Genomic DNA, 18,883 nt, shown 5'->3' with positions numbered 1-18,883 from the left:
GCCCGTCATAACAACATGGACATCAGGACATAAAAGAAAAAACATGTTTTTTTAATCTTATGTCGTTATGTCGAAGATAAGAGTGCGCGCGCCCATGTCGTAATGTCGATATGTCGCTAGTGTGCACTGGGCATAAACTTTGTGAACGCAATTCTGCGATTTTAACTTGGGAGAGATATTGTGAACGCTCTTAAATTTCCTTAATGTTCTCAATTTGGTTTTATGTCGAGGGTCTTTCTATTCATAGTTATTAATTTCATTTAACTTGTTGTTCTATATATGTCAGACTCTGTCTTATAAGATTTATTGGTATTTCTGCGTCGGGTGTGGTTTACCATACCTTAAATATATTTAATTTTGTGTTTTTAAAATTCTTTTTTTCCGCGTCATAAAGAGTCGTGCATCGCTACATTAGAAAGTTTCGTACGGTCTGAATTTCTTAGAACCCCCAATATTGCAACGCTCTGCATTTTGCTTGAGTTCGCAAAGGGAGTCAACCAGCCTCCACCAGGCACGCATTTGAGCTTCGATATTTATTTACCCCCAGGAGCCATCTAATAAATTCTGATTGCACTTCCTCACCTTGTACCTTGCTAATATCGGAGTCCCTTCCCCTTCCCTCTACGCAAAGACACACGGGTTAGGCATCTTTCTTAATTTTTAAAAAAGAAGTAAAAAACACACACACAACTTGTACGTAATTATCTAGACCAAACAACATATTGTTTCTAACAGCTTATAGGAATAATTATTAAAATTTACAATTTGCATTTGTGTTATAAAATTCGGATATATATACTCGAGATGTACACGTTTTTAAATAAGGTTGGACTAAAGTAACGTGTGCCGTAACCCTCGCTAGCGGGTTTTTCACAGCATGGGATATTTTGTGATTTACATGCTACCCAAGATGCACCGCGGGTCACATCACAAGATGGTGAAGCCTTATTCAAAATACATTATTCTCATGACACAGTACCAACTAACAAATGTTTACACGTCTTTATGTCTATTGTCACTTTACAGACGCTCAGAGCTGTATTCAGTCCACCACCTCGTGAAACACCTCCATTTCGTCGGGTGTGAATCTGTATTTGCCAGCAAAGACGTCACACAGGCCATCAAATGGGGCGCCCTGGGGACGAGCGTACGTGCGTGGCTCCGTACAGGACACTTTTTTACCCCCCGCGTTGTCAGCGATAAACAGGTCACGACCACCAAACACCGGACCGCAACTTGTATTGTCCAAAATGGCCAGTCCATCTGGCGTGCGCCTCAATGGCAACTTTTCAGGGCGGTAGCCATTCTTGTTACACAGCGTGAACAAGAATGACCTGCTGGAGGACTGGTATCCTCGGTCACTCACTTTGAAGAAAATAAAACAAAATGCGTTATTTTATAATAAAAACTAGAGTAAAAACAGCAAAAACCGTGCCGAACTCGTATTATTTAAATTCAAGGAAATTGAGTCTTCACCCCTAACCCCGAAGAAACATCTTTCCAAAAGGAACAATTGACTCTTGCTAGATTTATCTATTTTTGTACGAGTAATAAGCACTAATATTTAGCACCTTTTATAGGGGCCGAAATACCTAGTGTCAGAAAATGAAAAAAAGGTTTTGAAACAAGCCCCTCCCTCTAATCGAGCAGATTTTGTCAAGACAAAAAGAAATAATCGCCAGGGGCTAATTAGAGATTTCATGGAGATTTATTAAATGACGTGTTTGCAAAAAGTTGATCAAAAGGAATAGAAATACAGTCCTACCACATTTTATATAATAACTAGTATCTCCTCTGATGAGTGAATGCCAAGCTATTTTACCGTGAAATACATCTAAGGATGGTGATTGAATTGCCGATGGGAAAAAGATACAATTGATCCCTTACCCACAACCCTTCAATGGAGCTTAAAGTTGTATTTTCAGTCAAAACAACGGTAAAAAATAATCTTCGAAATTCTATTAATTAGCATAAGATAAAAAGCAAAAATAATCAAAATTATTTCCCATTGTATGAATTAATGTTAGGGGCACAAGCCGGGATCCTTAATACGGAGATGAAGACGAAGGCAAGGCTGGCGTTTTTCAATGCTTTCCAAATGTTTGGCCACAGCAGCAGCATAAGTACAGAATTAGGCTCGCTATATTTATACCCTTGGACCAGACAGATACCCATGTAGTGGTCCCACATGAAAGGAAATATGTAAAACAATCTTGAATGTAAAACAATTCAAGAGGAAACGGAGAAAATTTGGCAAAACGAACCAATCAGACAAAAGCGTGAGGGCGTGGGAAATCACAGAGTTGGTCTCTCGTCCCTGCGTATTTACAGAATAATCTATGAAGTCAAGGTAACTCTAAAATAACACTAATGATTAAGCAACTTTTAAAACTTAACTGCGCATGCTGAAAGAACGCGTGTCTACAACAGTTTCGCCTAATTGAAATAACGATACAAGTATAGATGTCTAAACCAAGGGGTGAGGGCGGTGGCATACAATTTAGAAAGAATTTAACTGTTCAAACAAAATTTCCAAAACAAAAAGAAACCTGAGATTTCGCCACGTATAAGAAACTGTACACTCCCTGGATTTAGACGCACCAAAAGGTCATCGATGCGGAGGGTCCACGGGCGTGCTAAAATCTAGACTTAGGAAACCATCAATTGTAAACAAAATCTAAATTATCCTTAAAAGATAAATAAAACTTCAAGATAGGAACATGAAATACTAGACGACAATAACCTATAACCTAAACAATATAACAAACCGTCCTATAACATACCTCCCTTGTCAAACTTGTGTTTGTCCCCAAACACGATAAATTATGAAACGATTATTAGAAAGATTATCGAAAGAAAAATAAACTTGGGTCCTAAGATCGTCCTTCTGCCGGCTTCACTCTGGATACTCAGACATAAAACTGCTTCCGGAAGAATCTGAGTTACAGTATTGCGATGTAGACATAAAACTGCTTTCGGAAGAATCGGAATTACAGTATTGCGATGTAGACACGAAACTGCTTTCGGAAGAATCGGAATTACAGTATTGCGATGTAGACACGAAACTGCTTTCGGAAGAATTGGAATTACAGTATTGCGATGTAGACACGAAACTGCTTTCGGAAGAATCGGAATTACAGTATTGCGATGTAGACACGAAACTCCCTTGGGGAAAATCTGAATTACAGTATTGCGATGCAGACACGAAACTGCTTTCGGAAGAATCTGAATTACAGTATTGCGATGTAGACACGAAACTGTTTTCGGAAGAATCTGAATTACAGTATTGGGATGTAGACACGAAACTGCTTTCGGAAGAATCTGAGTTACAGTATTGCGATGTAGACACGAAACTGCTTTCGGAAGCATCTGAATTACAGTATTGCGATGTAACACGAAATAAATAACAGAAGTAGTTGGAATGTAATTGCGCGAAGATATCCAGAGTTTCTGTTTTATTTCTCGATTTTAGTAACACCTACTTTAAGGGTTGTCCAAGGAAAAATCTTGTAATTATGTAAAAACATTTTCCTGCACCAAACAGCAAAATTAACGAGCTCACCTCATGTAATACCATGGTAGCTGCTAACAAACTATATCTATATTTGTCTATCCAATCCTTTTATCATATGACTTAATACATATTGGGTGGAAGGTGGCTTAGGAAAACGTACTGCAAGTCTTAAGTTTAAAGTTCATGGTAATGAACAAAAAATAGTTTACAAACAATAATTTACAAACATAATCAGACATTTCGACCCTCACCCTCATACGACCCTTCTCGTATTAATTAGTGTACTCACTTGTCCACGCTACGTCAGAGTAGCCACCAAACACGTATCTTCCTCCAACGCTTACGAGTACGATGTTCGGCGCTTTGCCGTCGCATTTTTCGTGGAAGGTACTGGCAGCCCAGCCATCTCTCTTTGCTGAGAAACATCTGACCCAGCGACTCTTAGGACTTTGCTGCACGGGCTGCAGGAATCCCAAGAGATCTCGGAGGTACTCTGGACCTTTGCCGCTGAAGATGGCGGACTGCTCAAGACCTACAAACGGAGTTACACCATCACCAGATAAGTAACCAATACTCTTTTTATCAAGAAGGCACAATTCCTTATCCTCATCATGTCTCAAACAAATAAAGTCAGTGTATATGTGTGTCACCCAAAGGGTTAGTACAAATTGTTGCTGCTGTTGTTGTGGGTCGTACAAAGTCCTGCCCCAAATCAAGATTCCTAGAGTATTTTGGGCCCAAAGTTCCACCATCAGGATTAGATTTGTGTCAAAAGACACTCTCTGTCAATTACAGAAAGGATCAAAATCCCTTCGCCGAAAATTATATATAAATAGGACAAATTATCGAAGTGTCACAAACGCTGGACTTGATCACCATTAATCTTTCGAATAAACCCAACCCGTAACCACCTTTTGTAGAACTACCATTCAGCAAAAAAGTTCTTAAAGACTTGTTTATTATGGTATGCTTCTATGTATTCTACTCGTCGCAAAACGCTGGTGCTTAAAAATTGTGAATCTGGTATCCTATGAAGTTTCTGCTTTAAAATTGTCTCAATTATTTCTAGAAGAACTGCGGCTTTGATCCCTTCAGTCGCTACTCATAATGTAATAAATGTAAATAATTCGGGGTATACATACAATGAAAACTACATGATTAAAAAAACAAAAATTACTTTACACTACCATGAGGTTAAATTTAGGCATAGAGTTACTGGGGGTAAAAAAAACAATGCACAAATCAAATCAAAGGTAAAATTAATTTTCTGAAAAGTGAGAGGTTTGATAGCAGAGGATTTCAGTTATTTGATCAGGAAAAACAAATGTTTTCGACTGGAGTCCTATTAAAAATCTTGGTAACCTAGAGGAGAGTGTGGAGCTGCTAAATGCGAGCCTGTGGTCGATGTTCAATGAATGTTTACCGCTCATTAGGGTCAAAGTCTCATCCAGAGACCCACCTTACATGTCCCCCCTGGTTAAACACCTTTGTAACATCAGGAACAGAATCGCGCATAAAGGAACCCGTGCTGAGATTCTGAGGCGCCAAGAGTGTATCAACATTCTCATTCGGAGTAATCAGGTGGAAGCTGTTCATAAGGAACACAAATGCGGTTCAAAAGAATGGTGGGAGACAGCCAATAGAATAACTGGCCGAAAGACACAGGGAACGCGCATCATAATCATCATCGGTGATTCCACCCGACATCATCAACTCACATTTTCAAGCCACCAATACTGATAAGGCATATGTTGTCCCCGTGCGCCTGGAGATAACTGAAGGCACCCGAACCCCAACAGTGAGTGAGAGCGATGTAATGAGTTTTTTATCACATAGAAACGAACTGCCTCAGGGCCTGATCAATTTCCGTACTTGCTCTGGCGCGACTTTTCTCACCATCTTGCACCTGTTGTCACAAATATCTTCAACTGTTCACTCCAACAACAAACTGTCCCAATGGCTTGGAAGTTAGCGAACATCTCGCCCATCCCTAAGGAATCTCCTCTGACAGAGTGTAGTCAACTCAGACCAATCTCACTGACTAATATCATCATTAGGATTTTCAAGCGTTTTGTCTGCAGAAACGAACTCTGTTCCACTCTTAAGTCGGAAATTGGCCCCGACCAATTTGCCTACAAGAAAGGCCATAACACAACAATGGCCCTGATCAAATGCCAACACTTTTGGCCCAAGCAGTTAGACAACGATGCAGATTTTGTTAGAGCATTGTCATTTGATTTTAGCAAGGCCTTCGACACTGTCCCTCACCATATTCTCTGTAATAAACTGGCAAAATACGACATCAACCCTTACATCAAGAACTGCAATCTTCAACAAAAGTAAGTGGGACACTTCACATACGAACAACCGCCAACCCTCTCCACCCGATTAATATTGGTTAGAGGCGATTTTTCAGCTCAAAACACAAGCAGTGGCAAGGTGTTCATTTGCCCTCCAACATTCAGGAAGGGGGAGGGAAAGTGTCCCATTAGTTTTGTAACAGATTGTCTCAGAAGTGGAACGATTGGAATTTGTCACGGTTATCATCGATTTCTTAAAATGTATTCTCTTTATTCGCATACCCTAATGAAAGTTTTTCACTCTATTAATTATTCGAGCTTGAAGTAAACATGTTGACGTCCCCAGAAAATATTTTTGGGATATCTGTGCGCTATTTGGAATATTTTATTCAATTAATTTGAATTAAATGAAGGTGCGCTGGGATATTTGCAGACTATAATTTTGTAAAATATAAAATTCATTTGATGTTGCCAAAGAGACTGTCTATATATCGTGCCGACTGTCTCCATTTGCAAAAGCAGCCATCCCTCGGAGTATAATAGCCGAAAAACACCGCTTTTATGGCCAATTTAGGTAATATAAATACAGGCATAGAGACTAAAAAGATCATCGCCTAATAAGTATTTCCCCATTAAACAATAAATAACAAATCGACTAAAGAAAGCGATAAATAGGCGGTTTATCTGTTGTAGAAAACATGAGAGCCTCGTCTCATTTCATTTTCAATGAACATCACAACAAGTGTTTATATATTTAGCATGGCGGTGCAAAAAAGCGGGCGTGGACCGTGTACGGTCTACCATTTTTAGAAAAACATTATTCCCACTCATGGTAGCCGGATTTCAATCATTCGTCTACTCTATTACCATCACAAAGCTATTTAGGTATATGAAGCTTACAAATGATTTGAAATATATAATAGGGCTTTTTTGAGCTGTCAACCGTGGTAGACCATTTATATAAAAATGAACTTTATTTTTATCTTAGTAAAACGACGGTCAACCATCTACTATGAGCTCTCTCTCCAAAATGCAAACCCTCATTCAAACAAAACTAGTGTCCATTTATGAGCTTGAATCTCAAGTTGTTACTGTATTATTTTAGAGTTTGTCTAAGGCATTTCTTAAACAATTTTAAAATGGTTAAATTTTAAAATGGTTAACCGTTGGTGTTAATCGTTGAGCCACGTAAGCAAGAACAGAAGACGTAGCCGTCGATTTTAGCGAATGCTCCACAGAAAAAGCATTGCATACACTTTGCTTGAACTCTTCAAGCATAACTGTGTGTCAAAGTGTCAGATATTTAGCAAAACTATTGTAAAACAGATGAATTTATTGAATTGACCTTCTCCCCGAGACAAGCTTGCGTGACAAAATTTGTAGTGAAAATCTCTCACGTAATAAATTCTTCATAGGCGGTATTTCTTATATGAAGAAACAGATGAGATTTTGCATTGTTTACAATGAAAAATAGTCGTCTCTGAAGCTTCTGTCCATTTTTACGCGCGATTCTGGCACGATAATTGTATGTGTTTGATTTTGACGTTCGCATAGTTGTATTGTCGTTGCGTTATCAACGATAGTGTTTCCTGTTCCAGGACCTGTCAGTCACTTGCTCAGACAATCTTCAACAAAAGTAAGTGGGAAACGTCCTATACGAACAACCGCCAACACTCTCCCCCCGATTAATATTGGTTAGAGGCGATTTTTCAGCTCAAAACACAAGCAATAGCAAGGTGATCATTTGCTCTCCCACATTGAGGAAGGGGGAGGGAAAGTGTCCCATTAGTTTTGTAACAGATTGTGGATAATTGGCTTCCTATCGAAAGCAGCGAGTTGTGGTTAATGGGATGTCTACCAGTTTCCTTGGAATCAGTAGAGGAGTCCCCCAAGGAACGGTGCTAGGACCGTTCTCTATCATGGTAAATGACATTCAGAACGCTAGCGCCAACTCTCTATTAATCAAATATGCGGATGACATCACAATAAGGACGCCTGTGATATCTGGCTCAGACACGATTGATTCATCGCTGGAGAAAGTTACCAACATCAAGCGCTGGGCGCTGGAGAACCGAATGGAGTTGAACATGAGAAAGACCTTCGAGATGGTAGTAAAAGGTAAAACTAGGTAGCCTATTCAAGAGTCCATAGAGGGTACCTACCTACCTGCCTGCATGCCTGCCTACCTGCCTGCCTGCCTGCCGACCGACCGGCCGACCGACCGACCGACCGACCGACCGACCGACCGACCGACCGACCGACCGACCTACATAACAGTATAAGAGAATTAGTACCTGTTTGCTCAGATTCACCAACAGACATCTTCTTTGACAAAGTATCCCAATACTCCTCATCCACTACAAGACGAACTCCACCCTCCGTACAAGGCTGATCCACGGGTTTCACTGCAAGACTCGATAGCTGGGATAGCACTTCATTCCTGATGGACAAGACATTCACATCATTTGCATCCCTGCACATTCTCTCAGCAAACTCCAAACTGCTACGAGCACTTGCAAGTCTCATGGATAGAGTCTCTCTCTGGGCAGTCAGCTGCTTCTCTTGCTTTTGACAAGCTGACTCGATCTCCCCTCTAAGATCTGATCGCACCTTCTCAGGAGTACCTATCTGCTTATCAATGAACGCATCCAGATCCCTTCTGGCCGCACGTTTATTTTCCTCGAGATGTTGTTGAGCCTCTTCTACCAATGCCATCGCTTGTTCAATGTTGGTGATTTTTGATGCAACTTTTTTTGCTCTTCCCAATATTTCTTCTTTCTCTCGAGCGATTACATCACTTGTGAAAAGGTAATCGTGATTTTTATGATCAACGACGGTGCAATCTCGGCAAATCACTTCCTTACAAGATTCGCAAAACAGTTTCAGCTTTTCATCCTTGTGTTTGGTGCAGAAGGAAGCCTCGCTCATTGCAAGTAACTTTCCGCTTTTGATCTCATCAAAACTGAGGATAGTGTGATGTTGCACTGGTTGAAATCTCTTATGAGCCGAGATGCACTGCTCACAGACAAAGTGATCGCACTCGTTACATCTCCCCTGGGCAGGCTCACCACTATCACACGATTCACAAGCTGGTTTCTTCTTGGAGTCTTCAGATGTCAACAATAGAACAGAGAGAGTACTGTTGATCATGAAATTCACCTTCAAACTCGGAACATCTGCTGGGGAAATCTAGAACAATAATCAGTAAAATATAGTTATAATAAAGTTTGCATATGACTTCAGGAGAGGGAGGGCTTTAGAACATAGCTACGCTGGGATGTATCTGCATTGTTTTAATATAATAATCAATTTTTTTTATCTTTAAACAGTTTAATACTCATAAAGTGTTAAAAATGGAGCCAAATTTGTTGTGAGAAGAATTCAATTTCGCTTTTCTCTTTCGAAATGTCGTTGAATCCATTTCTTCGGTAAAGCAAAACATTTGTCACACAAAGTTGTTCCAGCTCTCATTAAGTAATGGATGTATTTTTGATATGACAGATTACCTGGAATTCCGCCTTACAGAGGGGGCACACAAGTTTTCCTTTCCCTTCAGAGTGCACTGCCAGCTCTTCCAGGCAGTGCCGACAAAATGAGTGGAAGCAAGGGAGCACTCTAGGATCGTTGAAGTGCTCTATACACAAAGAGCATGTCACCTCATCCTCGAGGCGCCTGCTGGCGGATGTTGCCATTTCTTCAAGAAAAAACTAGAAGAGCATAAGAAAATGGTTATTCCATTGCTACTCATATCAGCAGTACAAACACAAACAATATATCTCTTATTCTCTTATTTCTTTATTTTCGCTGGCGGATGTTGCCATTTTCACACAAAACAATTAGAGCATAAGAAAACGAGTTATTCGTTTTCTACTCATTTCAATAACCACAAAGCAGAGACATTCACATTTCTCATGTGAAGTTGGCAACCCCAAACACCTCATGTGGGATGTTGGTGCAGAGTGAGGTGACATCAATTGTGACAAGAAAACATGTGTCTGGTAGTGGTGTGGGGAGGGAGAGGACTGTTTGTAGGAAGTGTGTGGTATCCTTGATGTAGGACGGGATGTGGGGTACAAATTTCTTGAGGTAGTGGTCAAGAAAGATGGAGAGTTTTTCGGTAGACGATTGGCAGCCTGAGATGATTGGGCGGCCAGGGGTGTTGGGTTTGTGAATTTTGGGTAACATGTAGAACAGGGGTGTGTAGGGGAGTAGGAAATCATGAGTGTGCTCATCGATAATGTTGTCTTGAAACAATTGATGGATGTACAGGGAAATGTCTTGTGAGAGTATGTGGTCATGGGAGACGGCAGAATAATAATTGGTGTCGTTGAGTTGTCTGTGGGTTGTATGTAGTATGTAGCCATTGGTGTGGGTAGTAGGGCACGTTCTGTGGTAGGTGTGGGGAGGAGAGCTGGGCGGTGAGGTGTAGTGGCAGGGGGTGCAGTGTGGTGTGGTGGGGGTGTGGGGGTGCGGTGTGTTATGAGGTTGGTGGCTAGGGCTGTGCCCTCACTCTACCTCACTTTACCGATTCTACACACAGTGCTAGCCATTTTCACCATTGTTTCCTTTCATCGTATAACAGCGCTTTTATTTTGTTAATACACTCATTCCACCTCTATTATTTTTTAATTTCACTTGCCAATCATATCGCAACTTAGATGCATACCTCCAGCCTCACTATACGCACCTCAGTTACTGCTAACTACATTTTCTCTCAACAATTAATAAAAAAAATTTCTTTACTTATATGCTATTTTTTCACACCTACATATCACAAACATTTTAACCTACACTACATATTCATGTCACAATATATATTCATGTCACAATATCCTTCCATTCAACATTAATTACACTCTTCATTTATCAGATTTCACTAATTTCTACATCACCTTCTCACATATACGCAACATAAACACTCGCCACCATTAACCGATCACGACTGTTTTAATCCCCACATAATACCATATCTACTACATTACCTCCTCCACTCAACACAATAATCCCTCATTCACAACTCTCTTTACTCTTTTTTGTTAACCCCATTTCCTAAACAACCTTTACTCGTTATCTTATAATCCATAATCTTAACCACCCCCACGTTTCTTAATAACCCCATGACCTCTCTCTCTCACTTCTCGCACTTCAATTACACAATCATTAATCACATTTCACCTAATCCTACACAACCTCCTCTCATCACGCTAAAATTATCACCATCATTTACACCATAACCCTCTTCATCACTACTTTAATCTACACACCATAACCACTCTACACTATCTCACAAGCCTATTTCCTCCACCACCCTCCTACATCACCATACTAATTATCACACCTACTGCACCCTCACACCCTATTAGGCCCCTGCTAGGTACGAATACCCGATCCCAAACACAAAAAAAACAATATTGTCCTTGTAAATTAAATGCTAGTAATGACAACAAGAATTGATCATAACAGATACTTGGATTAAGCTATTTGATGGGAAGATAAATCTATGGAATTTTCAACATTGGCAAACATTGACTGTTTGTACCTTCACGCTTGGTCTATCATCTGAATCATGGAAGCACCCAAGGGTAAGAAATAAATGGAATGTTTGACAAGGGATGCCTCAAATATCAGAATACATTAGTTTTAAAACTCCAAGTGTAAAAGACTTCGCAAAGTGCTTCTTGTATTGGAAAAAAAATGTTACAATATGTTGGCATCCTGCGTTGCTTTGTACTAGCACTATAGATCCTGCGGGTCTTTTGTATTTGTCAGTTTATTGCTATGGACCTATCCGTTTGAAATGACCAGATAAACACATCAATTACATTTGGCTATGAGGTTTATCATTGCCTAAAAGATTCATCTTGAGTAAGCGTTTCTTTTTAAACTAGCTGTACCAATCTTTGATGTACAGCTTTGTAACATTGACAGCTCAAGACATTGGGTGAGATAACACATAAATATCAAATATAGATTGCCAATTAATATGCGAAATACAAGGTTTAGAAAAAAAGTATATTTTCTCTCTAAAACGCCTTAAATACCTTTCGAATTTCCCGAATAACACACAAAGGAACAGTTAATAGTTAAAATAGGGTGTAAATACGCGATATAAATACCTGTTTCTAGTCGAAATCTTCTCAGACTAATCTCAACTTACAATGGAAGCGTCTGCTCAACCCTTCGGGAAAGACGCAAAGGAATCCAGACCCTAGTCCCCCACGCAGTCACTCAGACCGCCGCCCTCTGTCACGCAAGGCGGGCTCAGAAATGACATAATAACAAACTAAACTGCTAAACAAAACAGAAAAAACAGCGGCGTTGTAACAGTAGATTTGTTCCGGCAAGGAGATTCGTTGTGGCGTTTGGGACATTTTAAAGCTTAATATGTTGTTAACGATGTTCTTAAATTTTATAATACCCAATGAATGATTAGAAAGAGAATCACAGTAATGATCAATAGTAATAATAAGGTTGTTACTATGAGGGGGTGCCCCCTATGAGCACAATTTCATTCAGCGTTTTAAAAAGAATCAGGGATAAAAAAGAAAACAATTGTCTGCTATCTGAGCGTCAGCATGTTCTTAGCATGTTCTTATTCGAATTGGTGAAATCTCAGGCTGGGCGTTCTTATAAAAAAGAGTGTATGGGTATTTGTGTTTAAAACAGAAATATACAAGAACAAGAAAATGGCAGCGTAAGAGACCGCAATCCATACCAGTTAAATACAAGTTTCAAAAGATATTCCGATGTCATTAAAAACAAAAATATTCATATCTCATAAACGAAACACCACCATGAACGAACACATGACAACCAAATGTAACATCAATGACAAACCAGTCGCCCAATGTAAAAGGTTGTAACGTTTTTGCGAGGTCCAAAACCGTCGCCCTGGATGGAATAGAATTATAAGAAAATTAATGGCGAGGTCCCAAACCAGTCGCTCAACATGAAAATTGAAATGACACTTTTTCCGATGTCCAACCCATCGCAAAACAGACTGTAAAAACATGAAAAAACACGGCAAGCCACGCAAATATTGGATACAAAATTAACTCAACTATACTTTACCGCCATCGGGCAACCAAAACCAAATGAGTATGAGTACAAGGTAAATAATTTCCCCGTTCTGACTTTAGTGCTTAGAATCTCCGTAAGAGATGAAATCCACGGCTTTCGGGCATCACGCAGGGGGGTCCAATTTCTCACTGTTTTAGGTCACAGCTCGTAAGGTCGGCACTTGAACACAACGATGCCAGCAAATTGAAGCAAATGGGCGGAAACAAAGTCCAAAGTCACCAGGACATTGCGAAGACGACAATGAGGAGGGATGGTCGTGAGAGTGAATGGACGTTAAAAAGATGAAGTTTATCTTGTGTGGTGGTGTAGTGTGCTGGGAGCTCAAAGATGAAGTTTATCATGTGTGGTGGTGTAAGTGTGTTAGGAGATCAAAGAAGAAGTGTATCTTTTGTAGTGGGGTAGTGTGCTAGGAGCTCGAGATGGGACCGCCGCAAGCAGAGATGAGAAGCGAATGAGTATATCCTCCTTGTAGACCTTAACTTTATAAGACACTGGACCAGTCTGCCTATCTATAACCCCTGGCAACCACTTAGGTCCTGTAGAGTAGTTTCTAGCTAGTACAGTCTGACCTTCAATGAAGACTCCCCTTTCCCTTCCTCCTTTCAGGTGCAGCCTCTTGTTTTTTTTCTACAGTCTTTCGCACATCAGGCTTGAGGGAATCTAACCTTGACCTCAATATTCGATCCATTGGCAGTACAGCAGGAGGCTGCCCTGTGGTTTCACGAGGAACATTGCGATAAGCTGGTAACAAGTTATCACCCTTTGTTTGTAGTCGAACTTTCTCTTTGAACGCGGAGATGCCCTTCTTAAATGTCTGCACGAACCACTCCGCGAGTCCATTAGTAGATGGATGGTAGGGGGCACTTAAGTAATATGCCTTATAACATTTCTCTTCAAGAAGGATTCAAACTCATTTGACACTAGCTGTGGTCCATTATCGGACACCACAATCTCAGTAACTCCCAATCTCGCAAAGTACATTTGCGGTATCTTCAGAGGCAGTGGACTTCGTGATAGTAACTTCAGGCTATTTTGAATATGCGTCCACAACACCAAAAAACATACGATTATAGAATGGACCAGCAAAATCTATGTGAATGCGTTGCCATGGGCGGTCTGGAAACTCGCAACAATGTAGTGTAGCTGACCTGGGTGAATTTTGCACCTCTTGACAATCCTGACAGGACCTCAACAAATTAATAATGCTATAGTCTATACCAGGCCACCATACATGATCTCTGGCCAAGCCCTCCATTCTGATCCCAATGTAACCTTTATGAAGTAAGGCAAGGACTCGGTCTCTAAGCTTTGGTGGTACAATTACTCTGATTCCCCACCACAAACATTCTTCATGGATAGAAAGTTCATGTCCAATGTTTCAATATGGCTGTAGCTCACTAACCTCACTAAGTCGTGGTGACCAACCGTTGATAGCTGCTTGTAGTACTTGGGACAGCACAGGGTCTCGACGCCTCTCATTCTTGATTTCTTCTGCGGACACTGGTAAGTCATGCACCTGAAACATACCGACAGTATCATACTCGTTATCATCTCTCTCAGTTGTCTCAAATGATAGCCTAGACAATAGGTCTGCATTGCCGTAACTGCTAGTGTTTTTGTATACAATGGTGTAGTCTAAAGCACTCAAGAAAACTGCCCAAGTGCTGTATGCGTGCAACGGCTGTAGCTGGAATACCTTATGTGGATGGAATATGTGAGGTATTCCGGCTCCGATGCCAGATGCAGCTAGATGCATCGCTGGCCATGAATATGGGTCTACCTGGGTCGTAGTGTGTGATAACTACGTCTGACGCAACCAGCTACTTGGCCTTTCGGAATGCGTCCTCTTGTTGCTTGCCCCAGGCCCACTTGAAATCATAATCTAACAGGAGATTCAGCGGATACAGTATGGAAGCTATATTGGGAAGGAAACGCTGGTAATAATTTACCAAACCGATAAATGATCTTAGCTGAGCTTCGTTTTTTGGTCTCTATGCATTCAGTACTGCACTGACCTTCTTTTGGGACTTATGCAAGCCTTGCGCGTCAATCACATGACCGCAGGATTCAACGCTTTTCTGGAAGAATTGACATTTGGCTTGATTTGCCTTCTAATCATATTGTTCAAGGCGAGTGAAAGATTCTCAAGGTACTCTGCCTTTGAAGGCCACCTTTGGTACACATTTGAAGGTACACCTTGGAATGCCTGGACCTTGATTTTTGGCCAGTCTAAATTGATCTCTCTTAACCAATTTTACCAAACAGTGGTGGACCCCCGTTCTTGACAACATAAAGATCCAGTACCCGAGACTGGTCCTTATACTGTACATTCACTTTTGCCACTCCTACTGGTTTAACAGGCTCCCGTTGTAGGTTTCTTAAACAATGTGAGTCTCTTGAAGGGGAATAGATGAAAACTTCAGATGGAAAATACAGATCCGATGTCTAGCTCAGTACTCAAGGGAACTCCTTCAATTGTAACATCAACATCAGCATCACTGTGTTTTGTTCAATTATCCATTATTGCATTGTCATCACAGCTATCCTTGTCTGGACCATCCTCTCCCTCACAGTCATCCCTCTTGGATTCACAGAGTGGACTTTTCTACTAGAATTTTTCTCTTGATGTCCAGAGCGACATGCCTTTGAAATATGCCCTCTCTTATTGCAACTGTGGCAGAATTACTCTTTAAATCTGCACTTGTCTGACAGGTGCGATTTGCTACCACATCTGTAACAACTCTCCCCCCTTAGGTTTACTGTGATGACACCTGTCTTTGGACTGGAGCATGTTGATTGGCATATTACGCTGACCAATTGCAGCGGCATCTTTAGCTGCTGTTTCTAGATTTACAGCAATATTCTGGGGCTTTAGAGAAAGTCAGATCTACTTCAGTCACAATTTTCTTTCGAATTGCCTCGTTACGGAGGCCACAAACCAACCTGTACCTTATGACTCGTTCAAAAAATGGCGAAATTAATATGTAGTTGCTAGTCTCTTAAGTTAAACATAAATGCAGAAATGGGCTCATCTTCTAACTGATTGCGTGTAAAGAAGCAATATCTCCGCAATAATTATTGGCTTTGGCTCAAGTTCTTTGCAGAACTGTTTTTAGTTCATTGATGGTTTTCTCTTTCTGATTTGCCGGTGCAATGTTATGAACAATAATTTGTAACGTTTTGATATTTTTACTTGTTGTTATTGTTTGTAACAGTACGCGGGATGCCTGTGAAAAGGCCGTGCGAGAACAGAGAACTAGTTGGAAATCTTTTGGACTGAGGGAATCGCCATTTTGTGACGAAAATAGGAGTTTGTGAGTTCTTTGGCTGTCAGAACAATCACACAATAAACCTTTAGCCGCCGTTCATAACAGAGCTGGTCCTTCGTGCCGGATATACAAGATGCCAGAGACAATCTACGAATAGGACACGTGTCCAGCAAAACGGAAAGTGGAGAAGTCGACTGCCACTAGAAATGCAAATCGAGCAAAAGAACTCGTGGCAAAGAAAGGTAGCGAAGCGAAGATCCGTTAATTCGTCAAAAACCTTAAAGAAGCCAGGACAAAATCGGGGGAGGTAACGAAAAAATTAGAGCAAATTGACCCCGGATTAATAGAAACTGACGAATTAGGGTAAGAGGAATTAGAAGCTGTTTCACCGAAACATTAGTTGAGGTGTTTGAATACTTGAATTTATTAAACGATGGGCCCGGTGCTTCAAACAGAAAGGTTTATGACGATCGCACAGAGCTGAATATCGCAGATGTCGCCACTCTCAGAGATACATGCACATTCCGTATGGCCATTCAGGGACCGGAATTCGTAAAGCTACATGTACAAGATTGGCCAATTGATCAGGTTCCAACTGTTGCACCACCATCTGAAAAGGCGGAGCTGAAGAAGAAGATCCTGAGAGTACGAGAAGAAGCGACCCAACCACTGATTGACCCAGCTGCGTACTCAAGCTGGTTGAAAATGCGCCGTGTGACAGCGTTTCCGCTACAAATAACGTAATAGAGATCGACGCAAGAGCGTAGCACTCAGTGTACAAGAGACGCTGAGTTATTCTGGACCAAGTGGGCACAAGAAGCAAGGTTTTCCAGTATTGAATCATTGTCCAAGGGACACTCGTAAAAGTAGAATTGTAAGCCTCGACCCGCAGCTAGTCGATGGAATGCTTCGTGTAGGGGGTAGAATTGACAGAGCTGATTTACCATGGGAGGTCAAGCACCCGGTGATCCTAGACCATGGGTATGACGTCACACGTCTGATAGTGACTGATTATCACCGCAAACTCATCCACGCGGGAGTGGAGCACGTGTTTAACAACCTGCGGGAGAAATTCTGGATCTTGCGCGGTCGAGCTGGGGTCAAGAACTGTACAGTGAAGTGTCCGTTATGCCATCGCCGTCAAGTGGAGCCAATGAATCAGAAGATGAATGACTTTGCCAGCTATGCGTCTTGCTGGTGTCAGTACGCCGTTCAAATACGTAGGACTTGATTACGCCGGACCGTTTCAAGTTCGCCTTGGTCGCAATCACGTGGAGAAGCGCTATTGGGTTTTGTGAGAAATTATTAATAAAAAAAACACAAAACTCACTGAGCGTTTAGAAGTGATCATTTTAATTACCTCTGTGAAGTTTCGTAAAATTCGGTCACCCCTACCTCATTCATCATATTAATTGTTTTAGACGCCGAATTAACCATGTATAAAATTGTAAAATTTAATACGGCTGAATTTAATGCGACGTTAATACGGCCTTTAAACTATGCCTTAGACGTTTTGTTTTCTACAAGGTACAGCGGGGTCGACCAATTTTTTCTACTGTTGTACTTCTGTTCGATTAGGCTGTGGCATAGTGGAGCTATATTCAAAACAACTCAAAGAAGAAACACTTTTGGGGCGGTACCGGTATTTATTTTGCCATTAAACACTATACAGCTAACGATGGAATAGAGCTTATACCACACTCCGTTTTAATGTGCTTGTCTTTTAAGGATACAGGTCCTTTAAATGTGCTTTTATTCTAAGGAGGCAACTCCTTTGGTAGCTTGATACGGACTGATACCGATACTGACAAGATGGTGTCGTTTTCAGAGTATGATGCGTGACCTGAGTGCAGGCGATAAGCTGTTATTCTTTCAGCAGCATCGAGCTACCGTTGAACTGCCGTGACACAACCATGACAACATGAGGCAACCATTGCAACCATGAGGCCTTCGCTGCCAATAACCACTGACTGCGCATTGCAACATTAACACGTGACTCTATAATTAACCATGAATTATGCCGTGTAATAAACATTTTACCTGCTTAATAAAGCCAAGTCTGATTTCTTCTTATGTAAGAACTTGGTCAATGGTCAGACTTAGCTTCCTTTTAGTAGCTAACGGACTCAAGACCAAAGCGTCTAAATTCCTTTTCTAAAATAACTCTCGAAGATGCGAGTCCAAATTTTTTTTGTTCAAAATAATTAAACTACAAAGATTTTTTCGATATCCTCAATGGAAAAATTAAAAAAAAAACACATTTTTAGCAGTTCCGTTAACTTTAGCAGGTTCGCAGCTAAGTCATTCCTTTCTTATTTAAAAATGTGAAAAAAAATTCGAGTATATGTTTGTAAAACGTTTGTGAAATACGTGCGTTATCGATGTTTCGTGCATTGATTATATTGACAGAATGACACGCGCTACAGCGGTCAGCGAGAACTACGCGTCTGTTTTCCATTTTGTTTGTTGTCGTGTCTTGTGGAAAAGCCGTTTCGAGATGACGTTGAAAATTGGACAATGAAAACTTGTCACACTCAAAGTAATTAGAGTTCATTGTGAGTTATCCCCAAAAATATGTACCTGGATATCAAAGGGGCAATGGATCTCATGCCTTACAAGTATAAAAAGTTATGAAAAAAAAAATCCCGTCTTGTTATAGTCACACAGCACAGTAAGGAGAAAAATTAAGTTAGCAATTAAAAAAGCAACAAAATCTGTTT

The 18,883-nt window shown here is 40.8% G+C and overlaps 1 protein-coding gene across 2 annotated transcripts in view; it reads right to left on the bottom strand.

Moving 5' to 3' along the window:
• Window positions 1–218: 218 nt before the first annotated feature.
• The window catches only part of LOC125559927 (tripartite motif-containing protein 45-like), a 103,159-nt gene continuing 84,494 nt past the window's right edge, over window positions 219–18,883 (bottom strand). The window contains exons 2-5 of one of the 2 annotated variants that reach the window (XM_048722237.1): window positions 9,321–9,521; window positions 8,109–9,003; window positions 3,804–4,046; window positions 219–1,365 (exon numbers count right to left, since the gene is read on the bottom strand). In XM_048722237.1, coding sequence (XP_048578194.1) covers window positions 1,043–1,365; window positions 3,804–4,046; window positions 8,109–9,003; window positions 9,321–9,506 — 1,647 coding nt within the window. In that variant the 5' untranslated portion in view covers window positions 9,507–9,521 and the 3' untranslated portion in view covers window positions 219–1,042. Of the gene's footprint in view, window positions 1,366–3,464; window positions 3,532–3,803; window positions 4,047–8,108; window positions 9,004–9,320; window positions 9,522–18,883 lie in introns of those variants that run through there. The other variant, XM_048722238.1, reaches the window with a different exon arrangement.

The sequence above is a fragment of the Nematostella vectensis genome, chromosome 14, assembly GCF_932526225.1.
Source record: "Nematostella vectensis chromosome 14, jaNemVect1.1, whole genome shotgun sequence".
Taxonomy (NCBI): domain Eukaryota; kingdom Metazoa; phylum Cnidaria; class Anthozoa; order Actiniaria; family Edwardsiidae; genus Nematostella; species Nematostella vectensis.
The sequence above is the reverse complement of the archived record's forward strand: the minus strand, read 5'-3'. Positions and strand labels throughout refer to the sequence as shown.